General features: G+C 42.4%; 1 protein-coding gene across 2 annotated transcripts in view; it reads left to right on the forward strand.

Annotated features, from left to right (window-relative positions):
• The window catches only part of LOC129844171 (sodium- and chloride-dependent GABA transporter 2-like), a 34,409-nt gene extending 8,984 nt beyond the window's left edge, over positions 1 to 25,425 (forward strand). Inside the window, exons 2-16 of one of the 2 annotated variants that reach the window (XM_055912600.1) lie at positions 9,950 to 10,003; positions 10,260 to 10,468; positions 13,318 to 13,452; positions 14,629 to 14,769; positions 15,681 to 15,771; positions 15,912 to 16,044; positions 16,165 to 16,299; positions 16,697 to 16,800; positions 16,946 to 17,070; positions 17,272 to 17,384; positions 17,561 to 17,698; positions 18,061 to 18,163; positions 21,401 to 21,501; positions 23,627 to 23,797; positions 24,469 to 25,425. In XM_055912600.1, coding sequence (XP_055768575.1) covers positions 10,264 to 10,468; positions 13,318 to 13,452; positions 14,629 to 14,769; positions 15,681 to 15,771; positions 15,912 to 16,044; positions 16,165 to 16,299; positions 16,697 to 16,800; positions 16,946 to 17,070; positions 17,272 to 17,384; positions 17,561 to 17,698; positions 18,061 to 18,163; positions 21,401 to 21,501; positions 23,627 to 23,797; positions 24,469 to 24,630 — 1,857 coding nt within the window. In that variant the 5' untranslated portion in view covers positions 9,950 to 10,003; positions 10,260 to 10,263 and the 3' untranslated portion in view covers positions 24,631 to 25,425. The remainder of the gene's footprint in view (positions 1 to 9,949; positions 10,004 to 10,259; positions 10,469 to 13,317; positions 13,453 to 14,628; positions 14,770 to 15,680; positions 15,772 to 15,911; positions 16,045 to 16,164; positions 16,300 to 16,696; positions 16,801 to 16,945; positions 17,071 to 17,271; positions 17,385 to 17,560; positions 17,699 to 18,060; positions 18,164 to 21,400; positions 21,502 to 23,626; positions 23,798 to 24,468) is intronic. The other variant, XM_055912593.1, reaches the window with a different exon arrangement.
• The last annotated feature ends 232 nt before the right edge of the window (positions 25,426 to 25,657 follow it).

Raw genomic sequence — 25,657 nt, forward strand, 5'->3', positions numbered from 1 at the left:
GCAGCCCTGCGAGGGTTACCATGTTTAAATGTTTTACTCACGTTGGCTGCGGTGAAGGAGAGCCCGCAGGTTTTGGTAGCAGGCCGTGTCGTTGGCACTGTATCATCCTCAAAGCGAGCAAAGAAGTTATTTAGTTTGTCTGGGAGCAAGACATCGGGGTCCGCAACGGGGCTGGTTTTCTTTTTGTAGTCCATGATTGACTGTAGACCCTGCCACATACCTCTCGTGTCTGAGCCGTTGAATTGCGACTCTACTTTGTCTCTATACTGACACTTAGCTTGTTTGATTGCCTTGTGGAGGGAATAGCTACACTGTTTGTATTCGGTCATGTTTCCAGTCGCCTTGCCCTGATTAAAAGCAGTGGTTCACACTTTCAGTTTTGCGCGAATGCTGCCTTCAATCCACGGTTTCTGTTTGGGGAAGGTTTTAATACTCACCCTGGGTACAACATCACTGATGCACTTGCTAATAAACTCGCTCACCTTTAGCACTAGACACAGCCTCATTCAATTCAAGGTGGTTTACCGTATCCACTGGTCTGGGGACAGACTTGGAAGAATATTCTCTGATTTTGATCGTACCTGTGTCAGATGTAAAATTGAACCAGCCACACTGTTGCATATGTTCTGGGGCTGTCATAAACTGTCAGGTTTCTGGGAATTAATATTTAAATGTTTCTCTGATATATATAACACTTATAGATCCCTCTCCCCTTACAGCCCTTTTTGGAGTACTGCCCATAGGTACCCCCCTGTCAAGAATCCAGTCGGACACTGTTGCTTATACAACTCTTTTAGCTAGACGGCTAATACTACAGAACTGGAAGATGGCAGCTCCCCCATCTTATAAATATTGGGTGAGAGATGTGTTGTGCTCTCTGAAACTAGAAAAAATTCAATTCAATTCACGTGGGAACCCCAAACTGTTTAATGAGGCTTGGGCTCCATTCCGGTCTTACTTTAAACAGTCCATCCTCTGATGGCCTTCCTATTAAAACCAAAATAAGTCTGTATTTGACCCCCCTGTGACTTAGAGGTTGGATGAGCATTTCTCTGTGTTTTTTCTGGGGTGAGGGTGGGGGGCATTAAGGTTGATGTGCTTATTGATTGTGACCTGCGGATGCCTTGTTCATCTTGCCCGGGCAGAGACGAAGGTGTGAGCTTGTTTTTCCCAGTTATTTTTATTTTTTAATTCTGTTCACGCCTACATAAAATTATTATTATTCATTTTTTATTTTAAAGCATTGTAAACTTTTTATTTTTGGTCCAGTGGATGGTTGGTCTGTGGCCTTGACTGTCTGTGAGTGGTTGCATTTCTCCACCCCATCCCTTGACTGTTTACAGGAACAATGGTGAGGTGTTTGCTCTGTCCCTATACTATAGATTGCCCTTTAACCTTTGTAGCCTTCTGCCTGGTGTGTTTAACTTGTCTAAAGTATGGTATCTTTAAAGCTATTTTTTTTTTTATGTATTATTTGTATTTTTTCTAGTTGAGTATATTATTTATATTGCTTTGTCTTGTCTGTGTGTGTAAAACTTAATAAACAGAGTTTTCAAAAAAATAAAAATAAACTCGCTCACCGAATGAGCGTATACATCAATGTTGTTGTCCGATGCTATCCGGAACATATCCCAGTCCACGTGATCGAAGCAATCTTGAAGCGTGGAATCAGATTGGTTGGACCAGCGTTAAACAGACCTGAGCGCGGGCGTTTCCTGTATTAGTTTCTGTCTATAGGCTGGGAGCAACAAAATGGAGCCGTGGTCAGATTTGCCGAAAGGAGGGTGAGGGAGGGCTTTGTTTTTATCGCGGAAGTTAGAGTAACAATGGTCCAGAATTTTGCCAGCCCGGGTCACGCATTCGATATGCTGATAAAATTTAGGGAGCCTTGTTTTCAGATTAGCCTTGTTAAATTCCCAAGCTACAATAAATACAGCCTCAGGATATGTGGTTTCCAGTTTACATACAGTCAAATGAAGTTCTTTCAGGGCCGTCAAGGTGTCTGCCTGGGGGGGATATACACGACTGTGATTATAATCGAAGAGAATTCTCTTGGTAGATAATGCGGTTGGCATTTGATTGTAAGGAATTCTAGGTCAGGTGAACAAAAGGACTTGAGTTCCTGTATGCTGTTATGATCACACCACAACACGTTAATCATAAGGCATACACCCCCGCCCTTCTTCTTAACAGAGAGATGTTTGTTTCTGTCGGCGCGATGCGTGAAGAAACCAGGTGGCTGTACCGACTCTGATAACGTATCCCGAGTGAGCCATGTTTCCGTGAAACAGAGAATGTTACAATCTCTGATGTCTCTCTGGAATGCAACCCTTGCTCGGATTTCGTCTACCTTGTTGTAAAGAGACTGGACATTGGCCAGGAGTATACTCAGGAGCGGTGGGCAATGTGCCTGTCTACAGAGCCTGACCAGAAAACCGCTATGTCTGCCCCTTCTGCGACGCCATTGTTTTGGGTCGCCTGCTGGGATTCGATCCATTGTCCTGGGTGGTGGACCAAACAAAGGATCCGCTTCGGGAAAGTCGTATTCCTGGTCGTAATGTTGGTAAGTTGACATTTCCTCCTGGCTGTCTGTAATAAGACTTAAGATTTCCTGGAGTAACAATGTAAGAAATAATGCATAAAAAAAACAAAATACTGCATAGTTTCCTAAGAATGCGAAGCGAGGCGGCCATCTTTGTCGGCGCCGGAAATAACTCAGGTTTCATCAGACCAGCGAGTCTTGTTTCTCATGGTCTGAGAGTCTTTAGGTGTCTTTTGGCAAACTCCAAGCGGGCTGTCATGTGCCTTTTATTGAGGAGTGGCTTCCGTCTGGCCACTCTGCCATAAAGGCCTGATTGGTTGAGTGCTGCAGAGATGGTTGTCCTTCTGGAAGGCTCTCTCATCTCTACAGAGGAACTCTAGTGCTCTGTCAGAGGGACCATTGGGTTCTTGGTCACCTGCCTGACCAAGGCTCTTCTACCCCGATTGCTCAGTTTCGCAGGGTGGCTAGCTCTAGGAAGAGTCTTGGTGGTTCCATCCTTCTTCCATTGAAGAATGACAGAGGCCACTGTGTTCTTGGGGACCTTCAATGCTGCAGACATTCTTTTCGTAACCTTCCCCAGATCTGTGCCTTGACACAATCGTGTCTCGGAGCGCTACGGACAATTCCTTTAACCTCATGCCTTGGTTTCTGCTCTGACATGCATTGTCAACTGTGGGACCTTATATAGAAATCCAAATCATGTCCAATCAATTGAATTTACCACAGGTGGACTCCAATGAAGTTGTATACACATCTCAAGGATGATCAATTGAAACAGGATGCACTGGAGCTCAATTTCAAGTCTCATAGCAAAGGGTCCGAATTCTTATGTAAATAAGGTATTTCTGTTTTAATAATTTAGCAAAACTGTTTAAAAACCTGTTTTCGCTTTGTCATTATGGGGTATTGGGCTTCCAACCTCACCTGCACACTGTTTTTATCATGTTTTATGTGTACTGTTTTGTCTTTCACTTCTTTTTTTGGTGCGAATAAATCAAACCTAAGGGCCAGGTAGTCCTGAGTCATGCTCCTAAGGCTCAGATCCTCAGAGAGAGAGAGAGAGAGAGAGAGAGAGAGAGAGAGAGAGAGAGAGATGAGAGATGAGAGATGAGAGATGAGAGATGAGAGATGAGAATTAGAGGGAGCATACTTAAGTTCACACAGGATACTAGATAAGACAGGAGAATTTCACCAGATAGGACAGACTGACGCTAGCCCCCCGGCACATACACTATTCATTTTTTTAATTTTCATTTTAATTTTATTTAACTAGGCACGTCAGTTAAGAACCAAATTGTTATTTACAATGACAGCGGGTTAACTGCAGAACAACAGATTTTTAACCTTGTCGGCTCAGGGATTTGATCTAGCAACCTTTCTGTTACTGGCCCAACACTCTTACCACTAGGATACCTGCTGCCAGGCTATTCCATCAAACCCCCGGTGAAGGCTAACCAGGCAGGATACAACCCCACCTACTTTGCCAAAGCACAGCCTACCCTTAGACAAAGCTAAGTATAGCCCAAAAAACAGACTAATGAACTTTGATATTTAGCTGTATTAACACTCCATATTTATCTTATTGTTCCCATAAATCGTTACATGTCTTCTCTATCAACTCTGTCATCCATTTAAAACAGGGTGTACTGTATTGAACCAATAAATATTATACTATCAAAGATATACAGTCAGTACCTACTCTTAGTATCACAAACTGTGCCCTGGCTCTGGCAGGTTGACTACTGGGTGTCTAGTAGTGTCACAGTAGTGTCCTCCTCTGATGCATGCCCAGGAAGTTCCTCATACTTTAAATGGTGAAGGTAAAGGTAACTATTTAGAACACATTGCCCTAGCAACAGACATTGCGCTTGTGCTTCTTATAACTGTATAAGTACAGGGTGTTCATTTTCAGAAATCACCATAATGGTAGCAGCAGCTGCGGCACATATTTTCCATTGTATGTGTCCTACTCCCACAGGGATACTAGGCAAGGGTACAAAGGCAACATTGATGACAGGATTACACTAGTCCCACCAAGCTGTGCTGATCCCCTCCTACTCTAATGCAACAAGACTGGTACAACAGTGTGGAATTTGAACATTCATACACATTGCCAAACAGTGAGATGCTGCCCTGGCTCCTCACAATATCAGATTCAATTGGAATCTCACCTCTTTGTGTGGCCAATGCCAAAACGTCTGCTGATATTGGCTATTCCCAGATAATCAGGCTTCTCCCGATACTCAGGCTACTTCTAGAATAGACCCTAGTATGGATCAGTGTATGGGAACCGTGCCTTTTCTCAGGATCATTAAAAAATAAAAATCGATGTGTCTTCATACTGTCATGTGTAGCTCAGTTGGTAGAGCATGGCGCTTGCAATGCCAGGGTTAAGGGGTCAATTAACCAGTATAAATAGGTATTCACTTACTTCTGTAAGTTGCTTTGGACAAGAGTGTCTGCTAAATCACAGAAACTGTAAAAATAATACACGGAGCACAATACAGTAGTTGATTCCACTGTTACAAGTCAACATTGCTTATTTTACCTTCAGAACAGTACATTTTAACAGTGCCTCGCTAATTTCCTTTGGAGGGGGGGGGGGTTATGCACATCCATAGTAATAACAGGAGCTGGACAAAAGAAAGATCAAATTTATTGAATAATAGGGGCTCATGTTGTCACGACTTCCGCCGAACAAGTCGGCTCCCCTCCTTGTTCAGGCGGCGTTCGGCGGTCGACGTCACCGGCCTTCTAGCCATCGCCGCTCCATTTTTCATTGTTCCATTTGTTTTGTCTTGTTCCCCGCACACCTGGTTGACATTCCCTAATCAACTGCATATATATATTCCTCTGTTCCCCCCATGTCTTTGTGTGGGATTGTTTTGTTACGTGTTTTGTATTGACGCGCCTAGCTGTTTTTCCCAGAGTACTATGTTTCAACCTGGAGTATGTTTAGTGTTAAACATTTTTGCTTATTTGTGACTTTGTCGCGCTTTGCACTTTTGCCTTTGCTGGAGGTTTGTTGGACACTGTTGTGTCCGTTTGTTGTTTGCTTCTGCCGAATAAAGTGTGCACCTGATCACAACTCTCTGAACTCCTGCACCTGACTTCCACACCAGTAGCGCACACGCTGACACATGTTTTGCTGCACTGGACCTTCCCTTTCCCCCCGTTTTTTCTTGACAGGTCATATGAAGCTGTTCATATATACATTCATATTTTAGCAAACACTCTTATCCATTGCAACTTACAGAAGCAATTGCTCAAGGGCACATCGACACATTATTCACCTGGTCTGATGGGGGATTCAAACCAGAGACATTTGGTTACTGGCCCAACACTCTTAACCGCTAGGCTATCCAATCAATCAATCAATCATTCAATCAAATGTATTTACATCAGCAGATGTCACAAAGTGCTATACAGAAACCCTGCCTAAAACCCCAAACAGCAAGCAATGCAAATCTATCCAAAGCATGGAAGAAAGGGGCTCATGTTTTGCTGTACTTGACAGGTCATATGTACCGTAGCTGTTCATATGTAGCTGTTCATATGTAGCTAGTCATATGTACCGTAGCTGTCCATATGTAGCTAGTCATATGTAGCTGGTCATATGTAGCTAGTCATATGTAGCTGTTCATATGTAGCTAGTCATATGTAGCTGTTCATATGTAGCTAGTCATATGTAGCTAGTCATATGTAGCTGTTCATATGTAGCTAGTCATATGTAGCTGTTCGTATGTAGCTAGTCATATGTAGCTGTTCATATGTAGCTAGTCATATGTAGCTGTTCATATGTAGCTAGTCATATGCAGCTGTACATAGTCCATCTGTAAACTACCCACCCAATTTACCTACCTCACCCCCCATACTGCTTTTATTTATTTACTTTTCTGCTCTTTTGCACACCAGTATCTCTTCTTGCACATGATCATCTGATGATTTATCACTCCAGTGTTAATCTGCTAAATTGTAATTACTCGATTTATTGCCTATGTCACGTTCCTGACCTATTTCTGTTAGTTTGTTATATGTGTTAGTTGGTCAGGACGTGAGTTTGGGTGGGCATTCTATGTTTTCTGTTTCTGTGTTGGTTTATTGGGTTGCCTGGTATGGCTCTTAATTAGAGGCAGGTGTTTGGCGTTCCTCTAATTAAGAGTCATATTTAGGTAGGCGTTTTCACAGTGTTCGTTGTGGGTGATTGTCTTCCGTGTCTGTGTATATGTTTGCACCATACGGGACTGTTTACGGTTTGTTCGGTTTGTGTAGCCTATGTTTCCTATTCGTGCGTTCTTCTTGTTTTATGTAAGTTCGTCGTCTAGGTCTGTCTACACCGTTTGTTGTTTTTGTTAGTTTAGTCAAGTTCGTGTTTTCGTTAATAAATTATGTCATTTCACTACGCTGCGCCTTGGTTCCCTCAATACTCCTCCTCTTCAGATGAAGAGGAGGAGGACTGCCGTTACAGAATCACCCACCAGAAATCCAGAACCAAGCAGCGGAATTTTGAGCAACGGGAGAGTATACAGGACTTGTGGAGTTGGGAGCAAGTATTTAACGGAGAAGGACCATGGGCTAAAGTGAATCACCGTCCATGGGAACAGCTGGAGGCAGTTCGGAGAGCGGAGGAAAAGAGAGAGAGGAACCGGAGTTATGAGGGGACGTGTCTTGCACAGAAGCCCAAAAAGCCCGTGAGTAACACCCCAAAATTTCTTGGGGGGGGGCTAAGAGGTAGTGGGCCAAGGGCAGGTAGGAGACCTGCGCCCACTTCCCAGGCTTACCGTGGAGACGTGTTAAGCAGTAGAGCGCACGGTGTCTCCTGTACGAGTGCATAGCCCAGTGCGGGTTATTCCACCTCCCCGCACTGGTAGGGCTAGATTGGGCATTGAGCCAGGTGTCATGAGGCCGGCTCAACGCGTCTGGTCTCCAGTGCGTCTCCTCGGGCCGGCATACGTGGCACCTGCCTTACGCATGGTTTCCCCGGTTCGCCTACATAGCCCGGTGCGGGTTATTCCACCTCCCCGCACTGGTCGGGCGACCGGGAGCATTCAACCAAGTAAGGTTGGGCAGGCTCAATGCTCAAGAGAGCCAGTACGCCTGCACGGTCCGGTATTTCCGGCGCCACCTCCCCGCCCCAGCCTAGTACCTACAGTGACTACACTACGCACTAGGCTACCAGTGCGTTTCCAGAGCCCTGTTCCTCCTCCATGCACTCTCCCTGTAGTGCGTGTATCCAGTTCGGTGCCTCCAGTTCCGGCACCACGCACTAAGCCTCCTGTGCGTCTCCAGAGCCCTGTACACACTGTTTCTTCTCCCCCTACTAATCCTGATGTGCTTGCCCTCAGCCCGGTGCCTCCAGTTCCGGCACCACGCACCAGGTCTACAGTGCGCCTTATCCGGCCAGAGCCATCCGTCTCCCCAGCGCCATCTGAGCCATCCGTCTCCCCAGCGCCATCTGAGCCATCCGTCTCCCCAGCGCCATCTGAGCCATCCGTCTCCCCAGCGCCATCTGAGCCATCCGTCTCCCCAGCGCCATCTGAGCCATCCGTCTCCCCAGCGCCATCTGAGCCATCCGTCTCCCCAGCGCCGTCTGAGCCATCCGTCTGTAATGAGCCTGCAAAGCCGCCCGTCTGCCATGAGCCTACAGAGCCGTCCGCCAGACAGGAGCCGCTAGAGCTGCCCGCCAGACAGGAGCCGCTAGAGCTGTCCGTCAGACAGGATCTGCCAGAGCCGCCAACCAGACAGGATCTGCCAGAGCCGCCAACCAGACAGGATCTGCCAGAGCCGCCAACCAGACAGGATCTGCCAGAGCCGCCAACCAGACAGGATCTGCCAGAGCCGCCAACCAGACAGGATCTGCCAGAGCCGCCAACCAGACAGGATCTGCCAGAGCCGCCAGCCAGACAGGATCTGCCAGAGCTGCCAGCGAACCATGAGCAGCCAGAGCCGCCAGCGAGCCATGAGCGTCGAGAGCCGTCAGCCTGCCATGAGCGTCGAGAGCCGTCAGCCTGCCATGAGCGTCGAGAGCCGTCAGCCTGCCATGAGCGTCGAGAGCCGTCAGCCTGCCATGAGCGTCGAGAGCCTTCAGCCAGCCATGAGCGTCCAGAGCCGTCAGCCCGCCATGAGCGTCCAGAGCCGTCAGCCAGCCATGAGCGTCGAGAGCCGTCAGCCAGCCATGAGCGTCGAGAGCCGTCAGCCAGCCATGAGCGTCGAGAGCCGTCAGCCAGCCATGAGCGTCGAGAGCCGTCAGCCAGCCATGAGCGTCGAGAGCCGTCAGCGAGCCATGAGCGTCCAGAGCCTTCAGCCAGCCATGAGCGTCGAGAGCCGTCAGCCAGACATGAGCGTCGAGAGCCGTCAGCCTGCCATGAGCGTCCAGATCCGTCAGTCAGCCATAAGCTGCCCTTCAGCCAGAAACGGCTATATACCCAGAACTGCCCCTCAGTCCAGAGCTGTCTCTCTGTCCGGAGCTGCCCTTCAGTCCGGAGTTGCCCCTCTATCCTGATCTCCCTCTCTATCCTGAGCTACCTCTATATTCTGATCTATCCCTCTGTCTTGTGCTATCCCTCTGTCTTGATCTATCTCTCTGTCCCGGTGTTGTCCCTGTCATTGATGTTACCAAGAGGATTTTGTGGGGGTAGAATGAGGGTGGACATTCTTAGGGGGAGATAGAGGCTAGGATTGATTATGGTGGGGTGGGGACTTCGCCCGGAGCCTGAGCCACCACCGTGGTCAGAGGCCCACCCAGACCCTCCCCTAGACTTTGTGCTGGTGCGCCCGGAGTTCGCACCTTATGGGGGGGGTTATGTCACGTTCCTGACCTATTTCTGTTAGTTTGTTATATGTGTTAGTTGGTCAGGACGTGAGTTTGGGTGGGCATTCTATGTTTTCTGTTTCTGTGTTGGTTTATTGGGTTGCCTGGTATGGCTCTTAATTAGAGGCAGGTGTTTGGCGTTCCTCTAATTAAGAGTCATATTTAGGTAGGCGTTTTCACAGTGTTCGTTGTGGGTGATTGTCTTCCGTGTCTGTGTATATGTTTGCACCATACGGGACTGTTTACGGTTTGTTCGGTTTGTGTAGCCTATGTTTCCTATTCGTGCATTCTTCTTGTTTTATGTAAGTTCGTCGTCTAGGTCTGTCTACACCGTTTGTTGTTTTTGTTAGTTTAGTCAAGTTCGTGTTTTCGTTAATAAATTATGTCATTTCACTACGCTGCGCCTTGGTTCCCTCAATACTCCTCCTCTTCAGATGAAGAGGAGGAGGACTGCCGTTACAGCCTACCTCATGCCTGTTGCACACATTGTATATAGATTCTCTTTTTTCTACCATGTTATTGACTTGTTTATTGTTTACTCCATGTGTAACTCTGTGTTGTTGTCTGTTCACACTGCTATGCTTTATCTTGGCCAGGTCGCAGTTGCAAATGAGAACTTGTTCTCAACTAGCCTACCTGGTTAAATAAAGGTGAAATAAAAAAATACAAATAAAATGTAGCTGTTCATATGTAGCTGGTCATATGTAGCTGGTCATATGTTGCATTCATATCTAGCGGGTCATATGTAGCTGTTCATATGTACCTGGTCAAATATAGCTGTTCTCATGTAGCAGGTCATATGTAGCTGTTAGCTGTGTGTCCTTAAACTGTCTTCATAGCACACAGAATATGTTAGATAAATGTGTGTTCACCGCATAAAACCAACTTTGTCTTTGTCTTCCTCAGTGTTATGGAGAAGCATAATGATCCCAATTTGAGGTTCAATAAGCTTTCCCAGCAGGAGATGGGTCTGGTCCATCCTGTCCCTGTGCCAAGCACCCAGACCAGGGGACAGTGGTCCAGCAAGCTGGAGTTCCTCCTGGCTGTAGCCGGACAGATCATAGGCTTGGGGAATGTATGGAGGTTCCCATATCTGTGCTACAAAAATGGAGGAGGTGAGTCTCACATCACATCTTTACATGATCTTACAATTAAGCCCACATTAAATGTATGGCAAGGTGAGCATTTGTCTTTTACATTATCAATGCAAAAGAGCTAGTCACTTCATTTAACTTCATTGTGGTGGAGACAGTACAGAGTTGTTCTTTTCATATCTTAGGCTAATATTGAAATCACACAATTACAAGACGGTAATGGAATAATCATTAAGAGATGTGTAATCATGGCCTGATATAAACATATCAGTGGTTGCTATAATATTATAGGGATATTTACACACTAGGGCTAGATGTTATCTGGCGGGCACAATCATAAAAACAACAGTGCATGTCTGGGTGCACAAAAGGCACCAAAACCTTCTAGGTGCTTCCAGAATCTCTATACTGATATGCACATCACTACTGTACAACGTTTTGTTACACTCTGATAGAAATATGCTATGGAGAACAAACGTGTTTCTCTGACATGTAGAATTAGGAATCACAATGACTCTATTCATGGCCTTTCTATCTGCAATGTTCGATGATGTTAGGCTACTGAACGTGTCCCAGATACCCCACGATAATATCCCTAACACTTACATGCCAAATGGACGCACAATACTTCAGGTGCTAGCTAAGTCTGTCAGCCACACAAACAAATACTTGAGTTCTTGTGGTTAAACTCAAATACACTAGTTGATAAAACATAATTTTTTCGATAACATTAAAAAAAGTATCATCTCTGTAAATTATATCATAAATAGGGCTGGTGGAGTTATGTTACACATGCAGCTAACACAGACATATGCAAATGTCTGCTCTACCCAAAATTACAACCATGTGATTGCAGCATTACCTAAAAAATGGAAGTGGCAAGTGGAAGGAGGAACAAGTAAGGAACTTGTCTGTCGGCCCTGCATTAAAGACTAAAATTGGTTAAAGAAAATTGTGATAAATAAAAATATATACCAGTTTCATTTAAGGACCAAAAAACTGACAACTGTGCTATATAAATTGCAAAATAGTTTAAGAGATTTTCGACGTATCAATTCCATGACACATGAGTAATGAATTGACACACAATACGACACCGCATTCAAAACATTGAATTTTTCCATTTAAATTATTATGCAAAATTCTTGCAGCCAATAGAATGTTATATATATGGGGGATACAATCTTCCCAGCTCTGCAGATTTTGCTGCGAGGAGGCAGAGTCATTAGATCATTTAATTTGGTACTGTCCATATGTAGCTCGTTTTTGGTCACAGGTCCAGGAACGGCTGTCACGGCCATCGAAAGAACTGGATCAAAGCGCAGCGTGGTGAGCGTACATATTCCTTTTATTTAGGATGACGCCGACAAAAACAATAAACAATACAAAACAACCGTGAAGCTTAAGGCTATAGTGCCACGAACAAAGACAACTTCCCCCACTGAAAGGAGGGAAAGGGCTACCTAAGTATGGTTCCCAATCAGAGACAACGATAGACAGCTATCCCTGATTGAGAACCATACCTGGCCAAAACATAGAAATACAAAATCATAGAAAACAAAAACATAGAATGCCCACCCCAAATCACACCCTGACCAAACCAAATAGAGACATAAAAAGGCTCTCTAAGGTCAGGGCGTGACAGCGGCAGAAGAATTGCAACATTTACCTAGAGCTAACGCTGCAGATAGCAATACTGGGTGATTTGAAAAGTCATAGTCAATCGATCAATAATATAATAATTATTTTAGCGAAAATGTTTATCTTTAATTTACAATCTGTAGAAACTATGAGAATAGAAAGGTTCAGTACTTTTGTGAAGCATCACAGGACAGTTGAAACATATATGGCAAATAGAAATCCAATATGGATGGTGTTAGAGATAGATGGGAGGGGTTGAATGGAGCTGAAGGGTGGGAATAATAACAACAAGATAATAAATGTAAAATATTCAGGATCTGTAAAATATATATAGGTTCAGAACTTTGTGAAATAGCACAGTTATAAATATATGGCAAGTATAAACATCAGAAATAGAGGAAGGCCAGGACTAAAAACAAAGAAAATAAACTAGTAGAAAGAGGACGAAGGGAAGCGCTACTAAGGTACACAATAGTACATTTTGGTAGATAGAAGGTGCTCTTTGGTAAAAGGGGTAAATTGGTCATCAAAAAGAAAAGAGGACCAAGGCACTCTTCATGTAATTAATTTAAATTCCTTTATTAGTATGGCATGTTCAATAGAAACAAAGTTTTAAAAATCCGACATTTCGGCTGCATAGCCTACGTCAGGGAAATAAAATAAACTATTGTAAATTAGATTGTGTCTTTAAAATGTATATAGCATGTATAAGCTGGAAGTAGAAGCCTAAGTGTTATTATTTATTGGTTTTGTCCAATTAGGGGAGGGTTGGTAGGGTTTGCTGGGAATAATAAAGGAAAATATATTCTAAAAAGATATGTATATGAATATATGTATGGGTATTTATATATATGTATATGTGTTTATGTATATATATGTGGGTATGTGTATGTATGTATGTATGTATATGTGTATATATATATATATATATTTCCACAAAAAAATATATGGGGGATTAGAAATGATCCAGACAATTACATTGTAGGAAGTGGCAATCTATCCTCAATATTAAAACTGCTCCACCCTCTAAAATATATATAAATACCTGCGTTCTCTTCTCTGGACGGTATAAATGCACTCAAGCCTGAAGTGACTGGGAGGTTGAGGTGGTTGAGATGGCTTCTGTGAAAAATGTTAGTCTTGTGAAACCATAATCACGTGAAGTGAAACATTAAGTTATGTTCTTGGGCCATATGGTTAATTGTGGTTTAACTTGTGTTGTTCGTAAGGGGTGTTCTTCATCCCTTATGTGCTCTTTCTGTTCACCTGTGGCATTCCACTCTTTCTCCTGGAGACCTCCCTGGGCCAGTACACCACGCAGGGCAGCATCACCTGCTGGAGGAAGATCTGCCCCCTGTTTGAAGGTAAATATCAGGGCTCATATTTATAAAGCGTCATTGAGTAAGACTGCTGATCTAGAATCAGGTCCCCTCTGTCCATATAAGCGTAGTCATTATGATCTAAAAGGCTAATCTGATCCTAGATCAGCCATCTTACTGGTATGCTATATGAATGCTTTATGAATGCGGCCATGGGGTGTTGTATGTATTGCATCCATATTAGGAATTCAATTGTCAGTGTTTGTCTGACCATTGATAGCATTTACTTCCTAAGATGAATGCCATCTTGGTGAAATAGACATGAAAGCCTGATAACTAGAAGGAAGAAAGGCTATAGCCTTCAGAAAAGTAAAGATTTGATAGTACTGTAAACTGTGCCAAAAGAAAAGATAACATTTAGAGGGACTGTAGACCAAACTTCGTCTGTTTGTTGTATTCGTACTCAGGGAAACTCCTAGCTGCAATATCCAAACTTGAGAAAGTAGCACTGTAATCCAAAGCAGTGTCAATATGATTTAAATTGGTATTCAGCACGTAAACTCAAGGTTTCTGTCTGGAGCCTTTGTCAAGAATATGCTGGTTGAGGGTGACATATAGAGCCAGACAATTAGCCATAATAGGTACAGTATATGCACAGTACATGCAGGCTTTTCCTTCTGTAAATAATATTGCACTCTTGTATTTGTAAAAGTCAATCCACCATGATTTTAATCACATTGCTTTAACAGTTAGAAACAATATAAGGATACATTTTAGATTGCTTGGAAGATGATTGGTTTGTTTCTGGCCTGATTTAATTAAAAAAAATTGAAAAAGGGATTAAAGTAACAAAATATTTAATTCAAGTTATTGGATGAAGCTTGGATTAATCAACAGTATTACACAGGCTCACAATGTGATTCATTAGCTATTACATGATAGAGTAAGTAATAGTCCTTAATGTGAAATGACACGTGCATTCAAGACACTTGTCCTGCGTTCAAACATTCACAATTGTCTGTCTAACCATAACTTATTAATCAGGGCTGGTGACTTTGAAAGGAGTATAATCCACATCCAAAAGAAACAGTTAAATGTTTTTTTTATGGTTTTAGGTTGAGAATGTGATTGGAATTAATAAATGTCACATATATTTCTCAGAAGAAGCCTTTTTTTCCATTTACATCTCCATGTTTGTCTGTAAAATCTCCTCCTCCTCAGGACTGGGTTATGGTAGTCAGGTGGTGGTTCTATATTCCAGCATCTATTACATCATCATTCTAGCCTGGGCCTTCTTCTACCTCTTCTCCTCATTCAGCTCTGAGCTCCCCTGGGCCAGTTGTAGAAACAGCTGGAACACAGGTATGTACTTCAATATAGCCTTAGTGCCAGTCTGCTTGTGCTGTCATACCAACTGCTTGTCACTCATTGTCATAACAAACCTGTTTGGATTGACAAGGACAGCAATGGAGTTGGCATTGCAAAGAACACAAACAGATCTGGGACCAGGTTAACTTCAGTGTGTAGACATGTTGACGTTGAGATACCTTTGTCATTCCCAAATGATAGATAGTATCTTACATTTATGGACACTACTTCAAACTGAGATATTACGATTTTGACAAGTGAGTTGATGATAAAAGAATTTATAAGGTAATATAAATTATTAAATAATTCTACCCGGAAACTTAACCGTTAGGGATTAGAGGTTATGTAGCATGGATAAGGAGTAATTAAAAGTATTAAACATAAGTCCAACAAGCTTAGACTGGGAGAGAGAGAAATGTGTGAATGCTTAAGAAAACACCTAGAAACAATTAAACTATGGTTGAACCGACCCGGCTATAAGTCTGGGAAGATAAGATAGGACAGGGAGGACCCCTCCAGGTAGCCTTTATCTGGGGGGGACTGGAACTGTCAGCTGGGTAGTGAGAAACTGTGGTGAGAATTTTAGAGAAGAAGATAGCTCTCCTAATGTTAGTGTGTATGTGTGTGCGTAGGTTAGAAGAATGTTATAAAAGGAACGGTAGAGCTCTCGTGAATAAAACTGTGTTTGACTAATTGTGAGCTGGGAATTCTGTCTGTTTCATTTAAACCAGAACTTTACACACTCTGGGTTGCAGACCGATTAGGATAATTGAAATGTAGGTAAATTGATCACAAAATTCTATATCAGCTGATTAATGTTTTATTTTTGTAAATGTCTCCTTATCCCGGAAAGATTCAGATAGTTCTGAGACATGCATGTTATTGTCTAATTTCCTCCTAACCAGCAACCTGCATGGAGTTTGACAGAAGAGTAGTGGGACATCTAAATTGGACAGTAGCAGGAAACGCAACATCGCCAGTGAGAGAGTTCTGGGAGTGAGTACACAAAATCATTCCAATTTATCAACTCCTTATTAAGTCCTTACAGATGGAAATCAGGGCTATTTGCCTTAGGAGGCGTTGAGAGAATGGTGAAAAGCAAGTGGTGGGATTGTAACTCAAAATATGATTTTCAGGAGAAGAGTTTTGAATCTCACAGACAGTCCAAACAAGCTAGGCAGTGTTCGCTGGGAGCTGGCTCTGTGTCTTCTACTGTCATGGATTCTCTGTTACTTCTGTGTTTGGAAAGGAGTGAAGTCTACTGGGAAGGTAAGGTGGGATATCTGCCATTCAACCTGATGACACCATGAATACTGTAGAATTATTAGGATGAGCCATAGACTGAGTGAATGTAACGCTGGTCTGGTCCACCCCCCCCCCCCCCCCCAGGTGGTCTACTTCACTGCCACCTTCCCCTATCTGATGCTGCTGGTGTTGCTGGTCCGTGGACTCACACTGCCGGGGGCAATAGATGGTATCAAGTTCTACCTCTACCCAGACCCAGCCCGCCTCACAGACCCACAGGTAGGAACACACTTCACTGTATAATTTGTGTTCAGGTGTAACAAAAATCAGTACATACTGTAGTGATTCGTTGGGGATAAATGGTAACGTCTCTGATGGTGTTTGAACGCTGGTCAACATTACCGAGGGCAGCAACCATTACCACTGACACAAGAAACGTAACTCCCTTGGTGGAACAGTTTGTGATTTTAAGAGCATCAGATTTGTTCCAACATCAATACCTGATAAAAAAAATACTCTGATTTTCAAAGCAAATATACTTTCTGTTGACTTATTATAGCTACAAGGTCAAAAAAGGTACCATTTGAATTCGCCTCTAACACCCTGGGATGAGACTAGTGTATAAGAATTGTGAAACTATGAAGACTATTGTGTCTCTCTCTGGTGTGTCTCACAGGTGTGGATGGATGCTGGAACACAAATCTTCTATTCCTATGCTATCTGCATCGGCTGTCTGACTGCTCTTGGCAGCTACAACAAATATGACAACAACTGTTACAAGTGAGTGGAAGAATTAAGTACAGAAACAGTAAATGTGCCTTGCTAGATAAAATGTGCTGGCAGAACGTTTTCTGGAAAGTTTGTTGATCTCAATATTGTAGGTAATTTCGTGTTGTGACTAACAGGGAAGTGAATCTCTTTTTAGGGACTGTGTGTACCTGTGCCTGTTGAACAGTGGAACCAGCTTTGTGGCCGGTTTTGCAATCTTCTCTGTTCTGGGCTTCATGGCTTATGAACAAGGGACAGACATCTCAACGGTGGCCGAATCAGGTAAGTGTTGCAACAGTGAGATATGAATCATTTAATTAATTAATCAAATAAATTAAAAAAAAAATGCACAAACAAACAAATTAACATACCCTTCTAAGTTCTGCTTAGTTACAAGACAGGTGACTTAGCATTTCAGGGATCTAACTATTCCCTCTGCCTCTGAGAGTTCAGTAATGAGTTTACCTGTGTTGCTGTACACAGGTCCTGGCCTGGCATTCATCGCCTACCCTCGTGCCGTGGCCATGATGCCATTACCCCAGCTTTGGGCCATCTTCTTCTTCATCATGATAATCCTACTGGGGTTAGACAGTGAGGTGTGTTAGAGTGGTCCTGAAGGCCAACGGAATATTTTCGTTGCGAAGGATAATTACATAACCTACAGTAGTTGCTACAATCATCACAAAACTCAATGGATGTGAAACTGTGAAGGAGTAGCTAGTATTTCAAAGAAGAGAGTTTCCACTGAACTTCCCCATCATCTCTCCTTCAGTTTGTAGGTCTGGAGTCTTTGATGACAGCTATCTCAGACATGTATCCCTCCTTCTTCCTGGTTGGCCATCGGCGTAAAATCCTCCTCATCATCATCAGTGCGGGTAGCTTCTTCATCGGCCTGGTCATGGTCACAGAGGTGAGAGGTCATTTGAAGTCACCATTCTATAAGGATATAGGATATAAAATATATATATTAATTAATTAATAATATAGAATTTAAAGGCCATCGTTATTAGATCAATCATGACAGTAACGAGATATATGATCAATAATCTACCTCCCAAGTGATCTGTTTCAACATATCCCTGTGTTTCAACATACCTCCTCGTTCCGCATAATTGTTGGTAGATTCCACTTATTCCGTAAGAGATTTCGCTGCTGGACACACCTACGATCATTGTCTGAGTGTTTTGTAGACTCTGGAGGTAGATTATAGTCTTATTGTTGTGCTCAGTAAGACTGTACCTTATACTTTTTCTACCCCTCCTCTATTTGCAGGGAGGCCTGTATATCTTCCAGCTGTTTGATTACTATGCCTGCAGTGGGATGACTCTGCTTCTCTTCGCTATACTACAGTCAGTGTGTATCAGCTGGGTTTATGGTGAGTTAGCCCGGCCTACTCCCAGTGTCTCTTAGGGCCCACAACCACTTTTGTTCAATGTCAGTCGGGGTCTCAACTTACTGTTAGTTAACATAGTAGAATACACAATGTGACATTTTGAAACGTGGTAGTGCATCTGCAGTTTTCCTCTTGTTATCTCAGTCACTGACAGTCAACCAATTAGCCCATGTCAGCTACCATGTTATAGTTTGCTAGGTAAGTTAGCTGACTAGACTATCTAAAACTTGTATTATATTACAAACATTTATGAAGGCATTTTCATGTAAGTTATTATTAAGCGTTACCACTATCATTGTATGTGTTATGAAAAGATAATAGTAAAATATGATCCTTGGGACCTCCCTATCTTGAACCCTAACCTTAACACCTACCCTTACCCTTACCCTGACCTTAACCATTTTAAATGTCAACTTCAATGGAGTAGGAACGTCCCAACGATCCCTGATAGCAAGGAGTTTTAAAAGACCCTGCATTCCATCAATCCCAGATAATCAATCACAGAAACCTTAATTTCAGGTCAGCTTCCCTCAGGATGTTTCTGTTCAAGGTGTTTATGGCATTATCCAAGTTGTTCCTCTGGCACACATTGCCACTTTGGACATTGATGTGAAACGACACCTCGTTACTTTTGGATTATAAGGTTCTGACATGTTGGTCAAAAATGAGTTAATCACATAGAGTTGCTCTTTAGGTGGTCCTTTACGTGTGAGAAGTCAGGTTTTTGAAAAAGTACATTTACAATGAAAAAAAATGAAAAATCGGAAAGTTCTATCTATGCAAACACCTTTTAACTTGGTGCTATAAGGTTCTACATGCAATCCAATCACACAATGCTGGGTTGTCAATAACAAATAATTGTACATAAATAAGGTGATATACTTGAAAACAGGAGAACATCACAAAACAGTTCTGAGATCTGGTACTTATTAAAAATACTTATTATCTTAAAACTATACATTTTGCAGGTAGAACCTTAGTCCTGAGTCCTTGCTTGATTATTCACATCACAGGTTCTGGTTGTAACATGTACGCTGGGAGTCGGGAAACAAGTTCAGGGAGTGAACTAAATCAACATAGAACAAAACAAGAAAGACGTGTAGCTGTCACGGTCATCTTGAGGTGAATGAATGGACCAAGGCGCAGCGTGATATGAATACATCTTCTTTTATTTTACGACGAAGATGAACACGAAACGAAACACTTATACAAACTATACAAAAACAACAAACAACCGTGAAGCTACAAATGAAAGTGCACACACAAGCTACTTACGTTCAACATAGACAATCTCCCACAATCACCTAAAGCCTATGGCTGCCTTAAATATGGCTCCCAATCAGAGACAATTAATGACATCTGTCTCTGATTGAGAACCAAACCAGGCAACCATAGACTTTCCTAGAACTCTCTCCTGAACACAACCCCATACACTATACAACACCCCCTAAACAATACACACACCCTAAACTAGACAAAACACAAACTTCCCATGTCACACCCTGACCTAACTAAAATAATAAAGAAAACAAAGAATACTAAGGCCAGGGCGTGACAGTAGCGTACAAACATGAACACTGGAACAGAAACAACAATGCCTTGAGAAGGAACCTAAGGGGTGACAGATGTAGGGAAGGTTATCAAATCACATGTTATTTGTTACATGCTCCGCATACAACAGGTGTAGTAGACCTTACAGTGAAATGCTGAATACAACAGGTGTAGTAGACCTTACAGTGAAATGCTTACTTACAAGCCCTTAACCAACAATGCTTTAAGAAGTTAAGAAAACAAATTCAAATAAATGCTAATTAAAAAATAGATAAGTAAAATAGAAAATACAAGTAACCAATAATTAAACAGCAGCAGTAAAATAACAAGCAAAGCTATATACAGGGGGTACCGGTACAGAGTCAATGTGCGGGGGGAACCGGTTAGTCGAGGTAATTGAGGTAATATGTACATGTAGGTAGAGTTAAAGTGGCTAGGCATAGACTATAAACAGAGAGTCACAGCAACGTAAAAGAGGGGTCTGGGTAGCCCTTCGATTAGCTGTTCAGGAGTCAGGAAGGTGATGAAGTCCAGGTGACAAGTGGGTGTAATAATGAACAGCCTGGTGACCTAGAGCGTCGGTGAGTATATGTGACAGTACCACCTCCCTGACGCACGGCTTCAGCCGCAGGACACTGACCAAAAGTACGATCTCGGTGACCAGGAGCGGACCGGTCGTCTCTGCTGATGCGCGGGAACCTGTCGAGCCGGAAGAGGAGCGGGAATCTGACTTATTACATTTATTACTTGTACCACACTACCACCAGGTGGATACTAGTCAAACGTCCTGCCCCAGAATTCACATGCGCCACATTCCGGGCAAGGGCCCTGTGTGCGAAGTGACAGGCTGTCCCCCCGTACTGCCCTTGGGCCCCATGTGAGTTTGGGTATTGATTCTAAAAACGCCCCCCCCTCATACACTACCTTCCCTTGGTTGTGGATATTGTGCCTTTTGGGTATGGCGGGAACCTGACGAGCCGGAAGAGGCGCGGGAACCTGACGAGCAGGAAGAGGCGCAGGAACACTGGAACAGAAACAATAATGCCTGGGGAAGGAACCAAAAGAAGTGACAGATATAGGGAAAGTAATCAGGAAGGTGATAAAGTCCAGGTGAGTCTGATGAGGCGCTGGTGCGCGTAACGATTGTGACGGGTGTGTGTAATGATGAGCAGCTTGGTGACCTAGAGAGAGAGTATACGTGACACCGGTCCTCTTTTTATATTAATTTGATTTTTTTTCACCACTTTTTCAGAAGAATGGCCATAATGTAAGCTCTTATTTTCTAAACAAATAAATACAGGTACCTTAGACCAGCATTTCCTAAACTCGGTCCTGGGGCCCACCCCTGGGTGCATGTTTTGTTTTTTGCCATAACACTACACAACTGAATCAAATAGTAATAGCTTGATGATGAGTTGGTTATTTGAATCAGCTGTTGGGGGCCCAGGACCGAGTTTGGGAAACCCTGGTTAGAGCTGTTGTCCAGGTTTCCTAATCTGCAATTGTTTAAACCTGTCTGTCACTTGGTGGTTTGAGAATGATTACCTGGTTATTTGACAGACCAACTGGGTATTTGACAGACCAACTGGTTATTTGACAGACCAACTGACCAAACCCTTTTATTGACTGCTGTTATTTTGAGTCCCTGTTGATATGTTTACTCCACAGGTGCAGACCGTCTGTACGATAATATAGAAGACATGATCGGTTATCGACCATTACCCATCATTAAGTACTGTTTGAAGTATGTCACTCCAGTCATCTGCACTGTAAGTTTTATTTATTTACACCCCACCCTCAACAGCAAATTAATTTGTTATTTTTCCAATTATAGTTATAGTAAACATGACGTTGATGTCCCAGTAATACAAGTGATTTACAGAAAACCAGAAGTTAAGATGACAATACAGAGAAATATAAATCAAATTGGTGCCGATGTGTAACCTATGTAAAGTAGATAATCCTAACTTTATGTTCATTATAAATGCTTCTATAAAAACAAAGAGAGTCGCACACTCTATGTATAAACTCACCGTAAATTATTGGGTTCGACACCAACGTTTCGACATCATTGTTCCTTCTTCAGGGTAATGTTATGAATGATTGAACCAGGTTATGTAGACAAAACAGTGCAATTAGTGCAAACAAATGACAATAGTGAGAGGTGTGTCATAATTATTAGGTTGATTAGAATGAATTGAGTGAAACTTTGAAAACAATAGTTTACAGCATATTGAATATATTCGGCTTTTGTTATCATTAGCACTAGCATAGGATTAACATTAACATACATTACTGTTTAATTTAATTTCAAATATACCGTAGCACTCAAAAGTTGGAACACACCTACTCATTCAAGGGTTTTTCTTTCTTTTTACTAATTTCTACATTGTAGAATAATAGTGAAGACATCACAACTATGAAATAACACATACAGAATCATGTAGTAACCAAAAAAGTTTAAAACAAATCAAAATATATTTTTGATCTTAGATTCTTCAAAGTAGCCACCCTTTGCCTTGATGACAGCTTTGCACACTCTAGGCATTCTCTCAACCAGCTTCATGAGGAACGCTTTTCCAAGCCCCCCCCCCCCCCCCCCCACGCACCATCACACCTCCTACATGCTTCACAGTGGGAACCACACATGCAGAGATCATCAAATCACCTATTCTGCATCTCACAAAGACACAGCGGTTGGAACCAAAAATCTCAAATTTGGTCTCATCAGACCAAAGAACAGATTTCCACTGGTCTAATATCTATTGCTCGTGTTTCCTGGCCCAATCAAGTCTCTTCTTCTTATTGGTGTATTGAAGCAATTTGACCATGAAGGCCTGATTCACGCAGTCTCCTCTGAACAGTTGATGTTGAGATGTGTCTGTTAATTGAACTCTGTGAAGCATTTATTTGGGCTGCAACCTGAGGTGCAGTTAACTCTAATGAACTTGTCCTCTGCAGCAGAGGTAACTGTAGGTCTTCCTTTCCTGTGGTGGTCCTCATGAGAGCCAGTTTCATCATAGCGCTTGACGTTTTTTGCAACTGCACTCAAAGAAACTTTCAAAGTTCTTGAAACGTTCCGCATTGTCTTACCTTCATGTCTTGAAGTAATGATGGACTGTCATTTCTCTTTGCTTATTTGAGCTGTTCTTACAATCTTATGGACTTGGTCTTTTACTAAATTGGGCTATCTTCTGTATACCACCCCTACTTTGTCACAACACAACTGATTGGCTCAAACGCATTAATTCCACATATTCACTTTTAACAAGGCACACATGCTAATTGAAATGCATTCCAGGTGACTACCTCGTGAAGCTGGTTGAGAGAATGCCAATAGCTTGCAAAGCTGTCATCAAGGCAAAGGGTGAATAATTTAAAGAATCTCAAATATAAAATATATTTTGATTTGTTTAACACTTTTTTGGTTACTACATGATTCCGTAAATATGTTATTTCATAGTTTTGATGTTTTCACTATTATTCTACAATGTAGACAATAGTAAAAATAAAGAAAAAACCTTGAATGATTAGGTCTGTCCAAACTTATTACTAGTAATGTATATTTAATTGTTTCCAATTTCACAAAATGTTTGTTACATGTAATCTTTTGTTTCAACTATAATGCATGATAAGCATCATCAACAGAAGGAACATATTGGGTGTGCGCCAGCTCATGCTTTTTATTAGACCATTATAAATGCTTCACCAGAAGCCTGACCTAAATGTACTGGAGAAACCATAACCTTGTCCTTAACCTTATCTTGTTCATCTCTGTCTTCACTCAACCCTCACTGTTACCCTAATATGTTATAATTAGTACAATGCTATCGGAAAATACATTGTGTTCTTTAATGTTTATTATACAACCTCCATCCATATCTTTTGTTCTAGGCTACATTTGTCTTCTCCTTGATAAAGTTTACTCCGCTGAAGTTCAACAACACCTTTCAGTATCCTTGGTGGGGTTTCGCCGTTGGCTGGTGGTTCACTCTCTCCTCCACCCTCATGGTTCCTCTATGGATGGTGTACATCGTGAGCGTCACTCCTGGTACACTGCGACAGGTAAATAGGGACATCATTTATTATGTTTCTATAGAGTTTCACATTGCTTGACTTGGGCAGGAGCTCTCCGGAGCTGAGTACCGGCAACTAAAATGTTTAACAGCTTGAGCTTCTGTTCCTCTTATAGAATATTATCTCAAAAGTATTGTGGAGCTCATGCACCTAAATGTAAACAGTACCGGCACCAAACATGAGTACCGGCAACTGTCTCAGCCCAAGTCAAGCACTAGAGTTTCAAAACAGAAAAGCATCTCAAAGTGGTCCAAAAGCAACAAAAAATCAAGCAATATATCATAGGTAGCCTAGCTATATCTAGTTGCGTAGGTCGACGATAGAGGCTAAGTCTTTGAGGACATCCTCCAAAGATGGAGCAATGGTCATGAGAGGCCATGGTTAATTTCTCACTATCAATTCCAAAACTTCAGATCTTTTAAAAGGTGGCAGGTACCACTTGTGTTGTTATCGCTAGCTATGTATCTATTTATACAATGACCAGAACCATTACCCAAACCCCGTTTACTCCCCAATACACACTGATGATGTTGTTTCTTCAACCAACTAAGAAAATAAGACAAACAATCAACGTTCTGCAAACATCACCAGTTATTGTATGTCTCATTCCTTTGGTGGTTTATCTTTGAAATGATTCTGTCCTCTCTCTTATTCCTCAGAGACTGTCCATCCTCACCACGCCGTCAGAGGATCTCCCCATGACCAAGGCCCAGAAGAATTCCCACCTGACCAAGCAGTCAGAGCAGGACAGACCCCTGGGGGACATGGAGACACCAGCCTGGGACCACAACCTCCTAGACAGAGACACTGGCCCCCTGTAGAGACACTGACCCCCTCTCTCAACCACCATCCCTATAGGACTAGAGATAAGCAGGTCCAGCCAGTCAATCAAGATCCTGACATAAACAATACAAATACTTCCTGTTGTGTAACAGAGACTTATGTGACCCTTCGCTTGGTGTGAGTGGCTTAGAAAAGTATAGTACAGAACATAATCCACACCATGCCTTTTTCTTGGGAGGGCGATGTGGACAAGTGTTTCCAAAACACACATTATTTCCTGTGTGTTGTATGTAGCGCTGATGAGACGTAGAAGCACTGGTTCTGGAAAGTGAAAAGAGAGATTCTGTTTGCCTTGTAAACCCTACCTAGAATTATTAGAATTACAGGTCAATCTTGCTAACTCATGACAGAATGCAGAGAAAGCATCTGAAGTGAGATATTGAGTAAGGTCCAGCACAAAATATGGACCTTTGAAGTTGTCCTTTAACCAGGACTGTGGTAATGGCAGAGTAATGGATGAATGGATCAAACACCTGTCACACAACATGGTGGAAACAAAACATGAGGGTCATGCTATTGGTCCTGGGGTCTGTATATACAAGTGAACAATTTTTTTTAAAGATACATTTTATCTTTGATTTGGGTGGGTTTAATAATCCGACATTGTTTTTTTCTACTACTATGTAATTTCTTAAGACTTTGTGAAGTATGACATTTGTGAAAATATATTGATGGTAAATTATAAGGGATTGTATAGATGCATATATAGTAGAAACACTCTAAAATACTGTGATAGGATTTGATGCCAATATCAATAAAATCACCAAACCTTGTGCCATGATTTATATGTCATTTTTCCACCCTTATTCTTTGGAGTACTTTAAATAAAAAGTGTAATTCGCTGCAGAAATCTCTTCCGATATTCAGACGTAAAATTCATCTGAGACCTGGGCCCGTATTCATAAAGCGTCCTAGAGTAGAAGTGCTGATCTAGGATCATAGAAAAGGCTAACTGAACCTAGATAAGCACTCCTACTCTGAGGTGATTGAACAGAGACATCGTCA

The sequence above is a fragment of the Salvelinus fontinalis genome, chromosome 3, assembly GCF_029448725.1.
Source record: "Salvelinus fontinalis isolate EN_2023a chromosome 3, ASM2944872v1, whole genome shotgun sequence".
Taxonomy (NCBI): domain Eukaryota; kingdom Metazoa; phylum Chordata; class Actinopteri; order Salmoniformes; family Salmonidae; genus Salvelinus; species Salvelinus fontinalis.